The 16230-nt window shown below is 51.0% G+C and overlaps 2 protein-coding genes across 2 annotated transcripts; one reads left to right on the forward strand and one right to left on the reverse strand.

Moving 5' to 3' along the window:
• Positions 1-627: 627 nt before the first annotated feature.
• LOC100899930 (3'-5' ssDNA/RNA exonuclease TatD) lies at positions 628-7368 on the forward strand. The gene is made up of 5 exons (XM_003745980.2): positions 628-784; positions 906-1111; positions 2906-3027; positions 4420-4651; positions 6071-7368. The coding sequence occupies exons 2-5, from the start codon at positions 945-947 to the stop codon at positions 6414-6416; spliced, it is 867 nt and encodes a 288-aa protein (XP_003746028.1). The 5' UTR covers positions 628-784; positions 906-944; the 3' UTR covers positions 6417-7368.
• A 181-nt stretch (positions 7369-7549) lies between these two features.
• Positions 7550-15620, reverse strand: Ack (activated Cdc42 kinase). Its single transcript, XM_018640534.1, has 8 exons — positions 15354-15620; positions 13022-13240; positions 12653-12888; positions 12217-12488; positions 11835-12107; positions 11479-11722; positions 11087-11386; positions 7550-10985 (listed from the first exon to the last, which is right to left on the reverse strand). The coding sequence occupies exons 1-8, from the start codon at positions 15618-15620 to the stop codon at positions 8303-8305; spliced, it is 4494 nt and encodes a 1497-aa protein (XP_018496050.1). The 3' UTR covers positions 7550-8302.
• Positions 15621-16230: the final 610 nt, after the last annotated feature.

The raw sequence follows: 16230 nt of genomic DNA on the forward strand, positions 1-16230 counted from the left end.
CGTTTGATCAGCTGTCTGAGCGAGTCCACCGCAGCAGCGGAGAGACGACTCCGCGCACAGTCCTGGCGGGGCTATACGTGCGCGGATCGTTGATCGTCAACGGCTAGTTAGCCTTGTGGACATCATTTGGACATCACCAGCTTACATCTTTCGATGTCCGCTAATAGTGGACCCGTCAACCGGTTATATGAACTTGACTGACCCTCGTCGCCGTCGTCGCCGCCGACTCAATCAGTTCAAGAATGTTGTTGTCTTATTCGGCAGCAGCGGTTCTGACGACCGTTCCGTGCTTTCTCCGTCGGCTCTAGATGCAGAACAGCTCGGGGAAGCGCGCCGTGAGCAACCGCTGAAATGACGGTGCGACGTTTTGAGAGAGCACCACCGTCACCGAGATCCGAGTGATCTCCGATGGACTGGCCCCTCACGAGAGGCGATCTTTCGTCAACTGACATCCGACAGACGAGCCCGTCTCGCTCCGTATGCGATTCCCCCGGATAGCATCCGTCCTTACCGAGTCGCGCAGGCTCAGAACCCGCCCTGCCGGCGGTCAGATGTTGGGCTTTCACGTTCAGTTAACCTTCGACTAAAGATCGGAAGTCTCGAAAGACACACCCGAAGATCTGCGCCGGCTGCTGCGGCGAACATCTGATTCTCTACTCCACAAGACCCTTCACGGACTCAGTGACCCCGCCCCTGTGGGGAAGTTCAATTTCGGAAGTTCTTGTGCATCGATTTCGCTCGACTGAGTCCGTGACGGGGTCCTGTCTGAAGTGAAGACCATACCGTGAGTCTCTGGATCTGGATACCAGTCGATCAGTTGCGCAACTCTTGAGCGCCTGGAGCCGGACTACGCGAGATCGTCAGACGTCGGATATCGAGTTTTAGAAACGTGACTGTGATTGCAGATTTCACTTTGGTGGAGGCTGAGACGCCGCTGGTTGACGATGGAGAGCGATTATGTCATCGTGGACTCGGGAGCGAATCTCGCGAATAAGAAGTTCCAGAGGGACCTCGACCAGGTTCTCGATCGAGCTCAGAACTCAGGAGTGAAGAAACTGGTCGTCTTGAGCAGTTCCGAGAGATCTGCGCGTGACGCGCTACGCTTGACCAGGTGAGGCTCGAAATGCGTGCTCATGTAGGATTCCGAATTATTGACATACACATGTATGAAGATTCTAGGCGGGCAATGCGGCGGTGGGAGGCGTGATTCGCTTCAGACATATATAGATCTGGAGGAGACAAGTTCAGCGTGATTTGGAGGGCTTCGTCGAAGTCTGGGTCAAGGTGGTCTGTTTTGAAACAGTTGTGACTTGTGACAGTGATCTGACGATTTGATATCTTGTCACACAACATGACGCCCGATCTACTTTGATTGAATAAAAAGAAAAGCGTTCGAATCATTGGATGAGAATCGGTTCGCGGAGCTCAGGCCAAATGGACGATTCTCTTCTCCGGAAACGCCGAACGTCTCTCCAACTCAGAATATGTAAAGGCGCAAACGATATCCAATATTGCCCAAGAGAACCGTGGAAATGGAGAGCTCTCCGAATGATGTCTCGCGTATTGGAGGAGCATCAATGTGAACTCTAGACGTGGGATCTCCACGAGAGAGCCTCATCAGGCTCCGAGTGGCTCTGGTCGATCACATAGAGATAATTAGGCGTGACGGGAGTTCGCTGATCAATTTCAACCTTTCTGAGGGCAAGACCGCTTCTGTGATTGCCTTCTGAGGCAAAGGATCAGACTTGACTCCGTGTGCGCAGCGAATTCACGCAATGATTCCCTTCTCTCGAATCACGAAGATCGCTCCGAATGGATATGGCAGATTCGTTTTCTCAGCTCCTCCAGATTCATCGAGGACCCCGGAGATAATGTGAAGGTTTGTCCCAGCCTGCAGGGAAAAGAAGCAGAGAATTCTTCTCTCAAAGGTTCTACAAATAGAGTCCCGAGGCTGTTCTCGGGTAAGGTTCGATCCCCAGATCTATAGAGTATCCGTTCCGAGGCCTCTCGGTAGAGTGAAGATTCAGTGCCCTGTATCACTGGTCTCGAGCAAATAACGACACATCCTGCTCCAGAAACATCACTGGGTGAGCAGTTGACGTTCGAGGGCCACAGTGGTTTTCTCGACGTCTTCTCTCAAGTGCCGGATCCGTATGAGTGTCAGTCGAGATGTTGGGTAAATTCGATTGAAGCATACATGGGAATTTCCTCATCGGAAATTCACATCAGTATTAGGGGTCTCGTTCGGACGTTGTAGAAAGACGCCAGACCTGAATCTCCATCCACTAGGCTGTCAGACTGCATCCGTTTCCAAGCGAGTATCGAACGAGTGTTTGTGGATTGTAAAAGATACGCGACGTCAGGTGAATTACGATCCACCGAAAATGTCACATCGTCTCGGTATTTCGTATGAACTGGAATGCTTCTCTGGTCGAAACCAAGGCCTACCTCTGGAATTTCTTTAATGAATGAGTGTGACATTGGTCGGATCTGACGTGAAACTTCCGAATTCTGGGCGTAAGGGCGACCGTAGATCCCGCGAGAGTTGATGAATCAATCTCCTTGGAAGGTCAAAAGAATTATTTCCTCTGGATTGACACTGATCGGAACAACCATGGACATCTGAAACATCTTTGACAGACATATGGACCATTCGTAGAGCGATCCAGAAATTTTGAAAAGGTCCTGTCGCGTCTGAACGGAGAAAGTGCCTTTCGAGAGCCCGAGACTCCCCAAAATTAAATTGACTGAAAATGGGCCGAATATACCCTCAGCATCGACGGGAACCCAGCGACCCGATGGGGCTCGTTTGAATAAATCCCTTTGGTGCTTGCTCTAAAATATTCCGATTCACAAGACTCTTGACAGCTCCGTCTAAGCATTTCCTTCCAACGGCATCTTACAGACTTTACCCTGGCTCGCTGTTCTGCGCATCGGGGATCCACCCTCTCGAAACGCAATCATGGAGGGACGAGACCAAGGCGACGTTCGAAGAGCTTCTCCCAAAGGCCGAATGTGTTGCAATTGGTGAGAATTTTCTCCTTGTTCCATAGGTTCCAGTGTCAAGTGATTCATTTCTATTCATCTTCACCTTCCGAATGCATTCCTATCGAATATGCACTTCGGTGTCGAAAATTCTCGTCGAAGCTGAATGCCACACTTGTAATGAGTGGATGCCTCCAGCTCTGTGCCGACCCTCTGCTTCATGTCTATATGAAAGCAAATACTGGTCCACCATCTTTCGAAGCTCTCTGGTCGACGTTTTGCCACTTTTGATCATTTGATCACAGCTCTGGCGGTCGGCGGCGTCGCTCTATGAAGGAAGAAAGTTTCGTTTATCTATTTGTCCAAATATTTACTACGCCACAATCAGTCGATGCACTCTTTTGTTGTCTGCGCAATCACTGAACGTCGACGAGTCAGATGGATCGACCTAATTTACATTACGATCGACGTTTTGGTGATTCTCTTTGTCTGCGCGGAAGAATATATGTGACGCCGATGTGGAATTCCGGAAATGTTCGAACCGCAAGGCGTCTGGGCATCCGAACGAACCTTTATTGACATCTTTGTTCGAAAAGCTCGCTGGACGAAGCCATCTGTTCCTTTAGGTGGAGAAACGGAAACTGTCCGGATAAAAGAGATTTGGTGAGACTTAGCGATTCCCTTTTTTTTCTGGACTTTCGACACTGTCGTGTGTCGCTTGTGACACGTGACCGTTGACCTCACTGCTATAGGTTCGGAATTCAGCTGAAACCCAAATCGGACTCCAACTATACGGTTCTGGGTTGAATCAAAGGGGGGAGGGGGGTCGATCGGAGGGGTAAATAATGACCGATGAAAAATCATATCAAATGTTCTGAAGCGATGGTCTCCTTCCCTGAACGAAAATGCACATTTGCGACCGTTCGAAGGTGAAGACTTCAGCCGCGAATCGAGTGGCTCCGCTAGCTCTCTGCTCAATCACTCATTGAGCCTCGCGGAACATTGTGATTCGAGATCGGGTAAGATCGGCGGGTAAAATACTCAGAGCCTTTGTGACATAGTAATCTCAGTTAGTCATGAGCGGCGACTGCAATCGAAAGCGTCCCTACTGAATATGGAAGCGAAGGACATCGCGAAACATGGGATGTCGAAGCGGCACCATGAGGTTTTTTGTTGCTCCGCAGACACTTCAGCCGCGATTCCATCTATGTGTGGGAATTTGCGGCACCGTTCCTATTAGGACGGCACATCTTGACACGCTTCTAACCGTGGATTATGTCAGAGTTGTCATCCCGTCCATGGGAACTTTTCCGAAGGAATACAGGGCACAGAAGAGAAGTCCGCGTTGTCGAACATGGAGAATGAATATTCTCCATGAGCGGGGACGCTGAGGAATCATGGTGACTTTTCTGAAAAAAACTTTCTGTTCTCCAGGAGCATGCGGGCTGGATCTGACGAAGCTGGAAGTCTCATCCCTGAAGCAACAAATATCTTGCTTGGAGGCTCAACTCGAACTGGCGAAGAAATACGCCAAGCCTGTGGTTGTTTTCGAAAAAGCGGGGGCTTCTGAGCTCATACCAATACTGAAGGCCTACGCCGAGCTCCAGGTCATAGTCCACGGATTCGCGGGATCCGCCGATCAGGCCAAAGAGTACTTGGACAGAGGGTGAGTCTCGAGGGGTTGAGAGTTCGGGCATTCAGGAGATCATCTTTAGATCCTCGTGTTGAGATCAAGCTCCAACTTGTGCGTGACATTGAGTCCAGAGCCGATCGGAGCGAAAGCAGACAGTAGAAAAGGAGGAGGTGAACAATCCGAGCAAGCTCCATCCCTCTGATGCGATGTCCAAGAAACGCTTCCAACGACAGGAATTTCTCAAACTCAAATGAACTCTAGACGATAGACCTGGAGGCGTGGAAACCACTCACAATCAGATACATTTCCTCACACCATCGGAATATTGCCCATCGCTACCAGGAATTCCATCTCCTGTTTTTGACTCCGGATCGTCGATTCGCTGTCTTTTTGAGTTTCACCTTTCGACGCGTACGACGACCAAATCGTGCTCATGGGACGAGCCGTTGGGCTCGCAGCGGGCGGACGGGAATATTGACCACCCGCGAACAAGCACGGCAAATTCTCTTCATAAACAAACATATGACTCCCCAAGGTCGTAGATGCTCACGGGATCAGAACTTTTCTCCAGACGAATAAACAATGACAGCGAAGGAATTAGACCACAGACGAAACAGCCGAGACTTCCTGATGAGGATCCCCGACCGAGCTGTCATTTCAATGTGTTGCGACGAATTCGTCAGAAAACTTCCCGACTGGAGTCGAATGCTTCTCAGTCGGTGTTTGGGCGTTGCTCCCACCGATTTCACAATCAGCGTCGACAACCACGACGACTGTAACAGCTAAGGCGGCGGCGGCGCCGACGACAGCGATCCCTGCTCGTAAATTTGTGGACGAGCCGAAAGACAGCCGGATTGACAGACTGACGAACGGACGGACAGGCAGACAGAAAAACGTGAAAGGAGGAAGGGTGTTTTAGATGCCGCTTTGTGGGTGTCAAGGGTCCAGTACAAGCGCGTAGGGCACTGGGATTTCGTTTCGATAGGTTGAAGTACCCGACCCTTTCGGAACGTTTGCTGCTGTCGTCATTGGCAAGCAATTGTTATTTGTTGCTGAAAAAAAGGCGGTGTTGGAATTCGGGAGACATCAGCTCGCTTATTGGTTGTTTTCCGTTTGACTACGAAGGCCGCGCAGTGATTGTGAACATTAACCAATGCAACAACACCATAAACAAAACGAATGCTCTTTGTAGCGTTGCTTCGATGGCAAAACTAGAATGAGACCTATTGGTCGAGCTTTTTTTCTCAAGTAAAGCCTGGGTCTATTATGACGGCCGACATGTAGACACATATTGAGCCGGCGCCCGGACGTCGTTTTCTCGATGGGTTTCGGCATCGAAGGCTCTCCGTCCGGAAGAAGGACGAATGCTTGCCCGGGACAAACAGCGAGATTTTTGCCGTAGGCTCAGAATTCAGAAAATTCTAAAAAAAATATTTCTTTCCCAATGCTCAGGTACTTCCTCTCGATAACCGGCGCCCTATGGAAGCAAAAAGAAGACTTCTACGATCTGATCCGAGATCCGTCGGTTCAAGATAAACTGCTGCTGGCTTCGGACGCTCCTTTCCTCTTTCCGAACGCCAAGAGTAAACTCAAGAAAAGCCAAGAGGACGACAAAACTGAAATGTTCTCGGAGGCTTCTGAATCCCTGGTTCGTCGCTACTGCAGTTTCCAGAGGAACGAACCGTGCAGTCTGGGCCTGACCTGCGAATTGCTGGCCGGTATCCTCGACCAGAGTCCACATGACATCGCAATGAAGACTACCTACAATGCGCTCAAAGCTTTCAAGCTTCAGTTCTGATTGACTAACGGATCGACTTTTCCGACTCGCTGATCGAGTATACGAAACTACGACCCGACTCATCCACAAAGGATCGAAGCGACGGTGACTGACTGGGCAGAATCGCAGTCGCTCAAACGCTGGATGAGTCGGATGAAATAACTCAGGGAACTTCTCGTGAGCATGCTGTTTCTACCTCCCCCTCCCGTCTCACCAAAACTCATAACTTTGCTCAGTACTTACAGCGAAACTGGCAGCGAATTTTTGAGGCGTTTCCGACGGTTGTCAGATAGGATATGAGATATGCGGGAGCGGAGTCAGTTGTTTCAAACTCCGGATTGTTATTCATATGCTCCATGGAGAAACGAAGGCCATTTTTGCTCGCGAAAGCACTTGGGGAGTCTCTAGCCGAATGGCAGCTATTGATATATTTGGAACGACGTACCCTATCAACGAATATGGGAACGATTTCTGATTCAAGTGAGCTTCTAATGCACCCATACCTTCGACTCGGACGTTTGGGCGATCCGAATCGACCCGATGGCTTTAGTTTTATTGAGGTTGTGTTCCTCAACGTTCAATAGAAACGAATCTGAGGTATAGTTAGTAGTATATACCCCTTGGATATGCCACGATGTCTACCGTATTTTCTCTCGACCGCGTTCCCGTAGAGGAAAAGTGAAGCTACGGATTACCTAAATGATTTTAAGGTTTCGGATCAATTTTATGAATGATCCGAGTATTCTCAAGCGATAATGTTTACATGGAATAACGGTGGAGTCCGAGGACTCGCCGGATCATCAGTTATACCGTTGCCAAATCATCTCTGCGCAACATTGCAGAGTTCGGGACGGAAAAGAGTTTGCAGAGATAAATGACCACTTCCTGTAAAATCACATTATTGAAGCTGCAATACACCGGTGATGTCATTCCGTCGGAATGTATTTGATGCAATAAATGAATGCACTTCGCATAGAATTTTCGAGAACTCGCCTTCCCCTCCCACATCTTCGAGCCAGGAATCGAGACTCTGAGCAACGACCCGACCAGAACGGGATTCCACAACTCGCGATAATTTTTCCGCCTTCTACAACAGAAGTGTTAATTTATTCATGTTCACCGAGGAGACAACAAGCCGATGAAGTCGATGATCAAGGAGGGATCAATTCAATAGCAGAATCGCTCGATGGCGATCAAATGACTTCCCACCGTAGGAACTAGAGATTCCGAAACAGGGTACGCTAGTGTTGGGGAGTCTCCGAAAATATCAGATCTCTCAGGGGGCCATTTCCGGAACTATCAGAAAGATTGAAAAGTTCCAATACTCGGCAACGTGTGTTGACTCTGTGTACAGGGACTTGCTCCGTCATCGTCACGCATATCAGACATCGATTCAGAATTATTGACATTGTTCAGGTCGGAAGCGAAATGAACTGAGAGATAACAATGATAAAAAAAAATCAAGGTCGCTCTCCGCGCCCTCTGTAGAGATGCGGCACTCGGATGAGCTCGGTGGATTCTCAGATCGTTGAGCGTCGAAGAGAGGACAACCTGGATCTCGACTACAGGTAGAGCTGTGACCGCGACGCAGGAGGGATTATACCCGGAGGAATTCTCGACGAGCTGTGCGGTCGCTCCACGAGCTTGCGACTAAATTCACTTGCTCGCCTCAGGGGAGGAATCGTGGTCGCTCATTTTGAAGCTTTGGAAGAAAAAGTCGTCTACTGGGATTGAGATCATATGAACTTGGGCTGCGGAGCTCCGGTGCATCACAGGAGTTTGTTTCTAAGAAGCGATGTGTATGTTTCGTTCTGTGTCTTGTCGTGTAATTTACATGTTTCGACAGCGCTCATACGGCTTTTCCGACGACGGCAACCGCTAATCGGTCTCGCACTGGCCTGTGAAGATCATCTTGAGTCCAAAAGAGCGGAGGCGGCTTGATCGACATTCCATTGATGGTTTCTGAGAGCGTTCTCACAGACCTGCCTTGGCGCGATACCGAGTCTCACTAAATGATCCAGTTTGATTTGACGTAGAGCTCCTTCGATATTACCAGGGTTCGCCATGATCGCGGCGAGACACTCCTCCCTTGACGAGCCCGGTAGAAGCGTTTGCATCGCCAGAATCTCGGTGTTACTCGGCTGTACGAGCGTGGGAGACGTTTTGAGATTCTCGAGCTCGGGTTGCCGCGGCGGTGGGGGAGGGGGTCTCACCATGAAGGGTTTCACTTCGGCGGTCGGGTTCCCGATTCCCATGAGGGACACTGCGCCGTTGAGTTCGTCGAAGGATCGGATCGTCTTCCGCTGAGAATTCACATTTACAGGGGTCGGAACTAAAGGTTGCTGGTTGCAGAAAATATTCACATTTTGACCACTGGGTCCTGCGGCGAGACGTGGATTGCAGGCAGAGCTCGCTGATTTCAACGGCAGCACGAACGCTGTTTGCTGCGGCGCCGGTTTGTGGAGCGTTTCCTGAGACCGACTCAAATTGTTTCCGAAATTCATAAGTTGACCGAAGGGTTTTGAGCCCTTAGCTAAATCCTCCAGCGTGAGGGTTGAGGACTTCGAACCGGGAGCTAACAAATCACCTAAGCTTCCAGAGAAAGCACCGAGGTTCTGTCCCCTGACTTCGGCCACGGCCGGGACCGGAGTAGGCACGAGTGGCACTGACGAAGGAGGTAGAGGGCGGTTTGCGGTGGCTCCGAGCAGCACGGACGATCCGGCAAGAGTCTTCGAGGCCGGGTTCGATTTGGCTGGGCCAGGCGTAGAAATAGGAGCGGTAGGCAAGGCTACGGTTGCCGTGGGCTGGTGTCCGTTAGTCTTGGCGATGCTAGCCGGGAGAAGGGCATTACCATTCGGTAGAACCTTGCTGAGTTTGCAGGCCGAGCTCTCGGCAAGGTTTGTCGGAGCCCGAGCCGAGATGGTCCCGGCGGCCGCGGATGCCGTTGGTGATTTCACCGAGGAATTGAAGTCATTCGCGAGGGCTCGCATTTGGAGCTCAGCTTTCGAATTCTCAGCTGCAGCATTCGGTTTCGTCTTTTCCAGCTGCAACGAGTTGAAGGAGTCCTCGAAGCCATTCACCGTACCATTGCTCCCCGAAGGAGGTAAACTCTCGTGCTGGGTGGATTGAAGCGACTTGGCCTGAGAGAGGAATTGCTTTTGACAGGTGATCTTTTGTGCTTGCAGAGCTTTCAGCGCTTCTTCGTGCTTACGCGCAGCCTCTTGCTCGCGTTTCGCCTTCTCTTCGAGTGTTCTGGTCCGTTGTTTGGCGGCTAGATAATTCTCGAGCCGGTTCTCTAAATCCTGGGATTCCTTGTCCGGGGTCTGCGGCGCCGGAATCAAAGGCTGATTCGACGGCGCTGGGCAATAAGATGTCTTCAGAGCGAAGTTCTGCGGCTGAGGCGTAGCAGGTAGACTCGCTCCGAATTGAGCGGGGAATAAATTCTCGCCTGCGACGGGAGATGCCATGATAGCCGACAAACTCGCCGTACCTGAGGGAGAGAGTGCATTCGCTGGTGGTACGAATACCGGGGGCGACGGAAATACGACCGCAGACAAGTCCGTTACGGCGGAAGACGACGAAGACCTCGTAGCCTCTTTCTTCTTTTCGGGGGGCGGAAGCTTCGGAATCACTGCAGGCGCTCCCGTTGAGCTTCTGAGAGGGTCTTTGGTGGGCGACATCGAAGTTCTTATGTTCACCATGAAATTCTTCGTGTCCTCGGGGGAATCATCTGGACTTTCGTCGAAAGCCGTCCAGCGCTCATCGGCGGTTTTGTTCGGGATCACCGATGGGATCTGATGCGGTTCTGGCTTGACGGCTTGCATCGGCGGAGAGTTTCGAGGAGGTTTCTGACTTGAGACTTGGGACGGTTTCGGGAGCTGTATCGGCGGAGGATCCCTGTGACCGTTTTGTGCTTGATTTTTTGGCACTTTGCTGTCAGTACTGCTGTCCGGCTCTTTCTTACCGCTCTTCAGGTAGGGGAGGTTGAATCGTGACATGGTATTCTGGGCTACGATTTCGGACGAGAGTCTCGGCAAGGAAGCGGTCTCGGACTTCGGCCGGGATACGACGGGCGGGGTTTCATCGGAGATTTTCGACAGATCCACATCGGGAGGGAACTCTCGCCGTTCCCTACGATTATCGTCAGGCAGAGCTTCTTGAATGTTGAGGTAGGTGGCGGGTGGGACTTCGTCCAAAGCTGACTCAATGTTCCGATAACCCTCGTCGTCTGTCAATGGAGGATCGTATTCTGTGCCCCAAAAGTTCGAGCTGTACGCCGTGTAGACCGATGCTTCGGTTGGCGATTTGCAGTCATTAAATCTTTGGTCTTCTCTAGCGACGAACTCCTGGAACGTGCTCGGTTGGGTAGACGGTTTTACGGCTGGCGGGGCGGGCGCTTTTATAACCTTGCTCGGTTCCTGTGGGTTCCTCTTCATTCCATTTGGCAAGGGAACGTCACACACATTCATGTAGGCGTGATCTCTGTCTTCCTCGTCGTCCGCATCGATCCGGTTGGTTTCGTGGACCAGAGCTTTCATACCGAAAGCCTGACTCGCCAAATTTTCCAGTTCGGGAACTGCGCTATAGTACCTGTCGAGAGAAACCGCAAGAGGGTGAGCTGCTTGCACGATCGGTGGAACATACTCTAATCGCGAAAAAAAACTCACAAAGATAGATCTCCATCGACTGACCTTGACGACTGATCGTTCCTCGAGTCTACGTTTTGATACTCGGTCTGAGCTTCGTAAGTGACGCTGTCAAAACTAGAATCGCAACCGAAGTAACTCTCGCTCTCGCCGTACAGTAGATCCGCGCTCGGTACCGCTGCTGGCTGATTGAAATTGCGGTTCTCCAGATTTTTCGGCGAACAGCTTGACGCAGATTGTGGAGGAGGCGGCTCGTTCGGAGACGAGAGCTCATTCTTTAGGTGTATATAACTGAATTGCTTCGCCTGTTTCACGCTCTTGGATCTATTCGGTAGATCCTTCAACCTGGAATCAATGAAGCTCACCGTCGCCTTCCTGCCATTCCACGAGCATTATTGAATTTCTATAGAATTGACTGAGAGTAGGTATATGCGAACCATGAGGCAGGCTTTTTTGGCAGTGGGGGTAGGCCTAGCAAGTCTTCGGGCTGAGCTGGGTTACAGAGGTACATCTGATCGATGTGCCCCGGACTTCCCCATTTCTTGCCGGAGGCGTCGCAATGGCCCGTGTGGATGAACGAGTGCCGCAAGGGGGCGGAGATATCCTTGGAGTTCTTTGACGAGGTCGATTCGCAATGATTTCGGGGGAAGAGACCAACTTCAAAGGTTCGAAGGTTCTGACCTGGGGACCGCGAGATCGTTTAGATGCCGAGAGTTGGAAGTGTTCTTCGAGCGGGGGAGGGCCGCTCACAGCGATCGATAGAGCATGATATGAGCAAAAAATCTTCGCCGACCTTTCCACCAGTAGTAATCGTTTCTACCCTCGATCACGGCGATGATGTCTCCTTCTACGACGTCTTTCATACGCAATTCATTATCCTGGAGCGCCGTAGATCCTCCAGGGGTTTGGGGAAGCTTGATAAGTTTCAGCAGCTGGGGTTGGTTTGCGGATATGAAGTCTTTAAGAGCCCCAAAAGTTGGCCTTAACTCCGGGGTCTCATGCCAACACTGTAGCATCAGCTGGTAAAGGTCGTTGGAGCAGCCTGAAGGATGCTCGAGGCGTTCTCCTGAAATATGGGGAGAAAATTCCTCGTGGAAATTGTTTCTAACTTTTTGAAAGAGGAAGCCGAGATCCCAGTTTGAGCCACTCTCAGCTGATCGCCAGGCGGGACCCACCTTCAGCGTCGATCCTCTTCAGAATTTCTGCCCCGTTGAGCCCGCTCCAAGGTTCCCGACCGAACGAAAACATTTCCCACAAGGTGACTCCGTACATCCACGTGTCAGATGCGTGCGAGAAGATTCTGGACGTGAGGCTTTCAGGAGCACACCAGGGCATTGGAACCTTGTGGTGCTCCGTCATCACGTAGCAATCCTGATCGCCCTTGAGATTCCGCATCAAACCAAAATCGCCAATCTTGATCTTCTCTATCGATGACAACAAAATATTCCTGCAGATAGCGATGACATCATTATGCCTCGTGATGTTTTGACGGGAGCACAGCTAATTGGCAGAAACTCCTCAATGTCATAGGATCGCAGCGTCGAATTTGTGCCGCCCACGCGCTGTTCGCAACTCCCCTCATCCGGGTAGGTATCCACGGACATCACTTACCTGCATGCTAGATCTCGATGGATAAATCGCATCTCTTCTAGATATGCCATGCCATCAGCTATTTGTACCGCGTAATCGAATAATCGGGTGATGGCTACTTTCGATCCGTGCTTTTTCAAGTGATCCCTCAACGAACCCAGGGGAGCCAATTCGGTGATCATCATAAGCTGTGAGCCCAGTACGATGCCGTATAGTTTGACAAGATGGGGGTGATTGAGCGCGTGCATAGACCCAACCTGGGAATCGCGAAGAGAATAAGAGCCAAATCCTTCTCGATCTCCTACGCTACTCTTTTCCGAAAATTAGTCCAGTCCCATCGATATCGCTTCAGAACCCAGCCTCACGACGAGGCAACGCGACGTTTCCCACCTCTTTGATGAAGTCGTCGAAGGTGCCCGTCTGCTTCGGATCTTCCTTGAGAATTTTGCAAGCGACGTCGACAATCCTTCCCGTACAAGTCGTCCATTCCCCCATCATCACGACACCGAACGTCCCACCTCCTAATTTGGTTTTCAGGGTGATTTCCTTCTCGGAGATGAGACATGTCAAGTTTTCAGAAGGTTGCGCGCCAGCTGGACTAGGTTGAATCTGCGGATAGAAAAAGAAATGTCTCTGTGACCTATTTGCGAGAGGATTGGACCTGGAGGATATCGACCGTGACGGGAGGCCCGGAGAATATTAGTGCAAGGGACATTTCGCCACTCTCCGGTCGTCTACGACCATTTCGGAGAGATTATTTGAAAGTATAGCCTGAGCCAAGTGATCGGGCTCATCGGAAAACTGATTTCTGACGGAGAGTTTCTGACTCGTATGGATTCGATGGCAGCGCACCTGTAGCCTCATTGCTTCTTACGGCAGCGTATTTCTCACATCGTAGCAAATCGCGATCAGCATATATCTGCCGTGAATAGAGATCAAGCCTCGCCCACAAGAAGTCTACTCCGGCAAGGCACGACCCGTGTACGATCTAAATCGCATTGATTAAACAAGTTTAACGCGTGACCTGGACGATCTTTTATAGAAATTCGTTTTGTTTGTAATGATACACCTCGACAGCTAATGATCATTCTCAGATCGAGTCTGGCGCCAGGGTGAGACCCATCGCAAAAAGTTATACTGTGGAGGCAATTACGAATTTATCCCGACGAGAACACCACTACTTTTGCAGTCGCCATCGTATCATAGTCGTCGACGCCGCGGTTCCCCGAGCCCGCGGAACCGAAGTCTTTTTTGACGCCTTACAATCGGAATATTAGACTACATCGGCTTGTCAAAGGTTGAGCGTGGCAGAGATTCGCGAGAAATTAGCAAGGCTCGTTCACCGACAGTCGATGGTAGACCACCTCGAAGAATCGAACGGATGACTCCTCACGGTCAACGCGCTCAAGTTCGGCATGCCTGCAATGACCGCGTCGAGGGACGGATCGAACATTTCACCGTCCCATCATAGAGGCGATGAATCACATCAAACAGTACTCCGCCTCGATCCGAGAGGATTGGTGTCGAGAACGTTTGAGGAGAGACCGATGTGATGTCTTGCTCGTGGTGGTGATGAGAACCTACCGTGAAAAGAGAACGAATACGGCCGTTCTCATGTCGGCTGAAGCTCTCAATGTCAGTCTACCGGAAACTTCTCTTTCGATTCAGACGACGCGAATGCGACGAGTGCTTCCACGAATCGAGTTCCAGTCCATGAAGTCCGCCGCAAGCCAGTCAGACATCGAATAGTCAGGTGGGAAAACGCGCGCGCACACCGGAACAAGTCCAGCTGTCTGACCGACTGGCGACCCACGCCACCCATCCGCCTGTAAATCCCATCGACTAGCTAACCACAAACACAGCCGACCGACGTCACACCGACGAACCGGTGGCATCTAAACTGGAAGGAGAGCCTGCACTGCTATCCGTCGGTTCTCGTCCTTCGTCCGACGGTAGTTTACGTCGCCCTCATCGAAACGCCTCTCTTGGCTGCCGATTCGGTAAATAAAAAAACAGTCTTTACCGACCAGAAAGTCGCTTCCGACAGACTGAGCCACGATTGCGGCATTCCCGAGTAAGTGTATATTGGGCTATGGCGATCCTCGCTCTAGAATCTATCGCTCGGCTCCTCCACCTCGAGAAATCTGGCGGTACGCTCCGCCGAGAAAATACTTGAGCTGGTGCGTCACCCACGGCTAGGGCGATAATCGGGCGGGATTTCAGGTCTCGATCACCATTAATGAACCGGAAATGGCGGAGGCACAACCGCAGAATCGAAATCACATTTGCGGCCTCATGGTCGAAAATCGAGCGGATAAATTGCTCCAGTCATTTAGGAATGCATACAGGATTCATGTGGTCGGTGTTGGTTTGTTCAATATGAGTGACATTAATGGCGGGTCGACTATGCCAAGCTTGCCCTGACCCGGTGTCTACTGACAAGTGGACCCACAAGGATAGATTCGCTACCAATATTCATTCGATAGTGATGTGGCAGCGTGCTTCCGCGGAGCGGAACTTTTGCCTCATTCAGAAGCGGATACCGGCGAAAAGACTCTATTTCCACAACACTGAACCCCTGACGTAACGGTTTCAATTCTTCCGAGTCGCGGGTCCGGCACATTCTACCGTCTCCGAAGCGACTACGTGATTCTCACGCGAGGGGGAGCTTGTCGTAGGACTGCATCTACGATGCGTGATAGTTGATACTCACCACGTTGACTGGACTGCTTTTGCCGCTTTTCGATGCATTCTTCTCCGGTTTGATGTTTTTGAAAATGCTCTTCCTCCATCCTCCCTTGCACTTCTTGACGGCATCCAGGAGACGTTTGGCGGCTGGCCTGGCTATGCCAATCTTCTCGAGGTCTTCGGCCGCGACGAAGTCGAAATGCTGGATGCGGGTTATCTGGAGATCCTCGCGAATTTTGGTCGCGAACTGTTCCAACTGAACATCGCGACACAGATCCACCAGCCAGTCGGTGGACTCCATGGGAGCGATATCTGGTGCTGTAATCCAAATCGGGATCGTGAGGGAAAATCGGAGCATGCTTGAGATAGCGCGGATTTGGGGAGGCAGGGGATCGAATGACTCCGGAGCTTGGAGTCTAGCACCTGCTTGGAACAGCACAGCCGCTTCCTCTGCGGTTCGAACACCACTTGGACACAAGTGCGAAACCACACACCACACGGGCTTTCGACCCAAGTTATCAAGTAGTCCACATCGGAACAACCGGAGCACAACGCGCAAATTCGCCCCCGGTGAACAACACGTTTCGAATCCCAACGGCAAAGCCCTGAAAAACTGGGACGTTTCGGGACGGGGGTGGAGTGGGTTTTGACGTAAAACTGAAGGCCATCGATTTCACTGGCTTCCGACGAGTTCTCGGATCTAAAGTTCCACTTAACGAAACTGTGGGTGCTTCTTTCGTGGACAGGTAGTATTTGGGTGCATCTTAGGAGCAGGCGAATACAGGTGCGGGATCGGGATTAGCTTTACCTCAGCTCTCAGCTGTCATTGAGCTGCTCCGGCATGGAGCTGGGTGTTCGACCAGGCCACATTTAGGGATACAACATCTCTCTCACGCAGAGTTATCACTCTG

Source organism: Galendromus occidentalis, unplaced genomic scaffold, assembly GCF_000255335.2.
Source record: "Galendromus occidentalis unplaced genomic scaffold, Mocc_1.1 scf7180000077487, whole genome shotgun sequence".
NCBI classification, from domain to species: domain Eukaryota; kingdom Metazoa; phylum Arthropoda; class Arachnida; order Mesostigmata; family Phytoseiidae; genus Galendromus; species Galendromus occidentalis.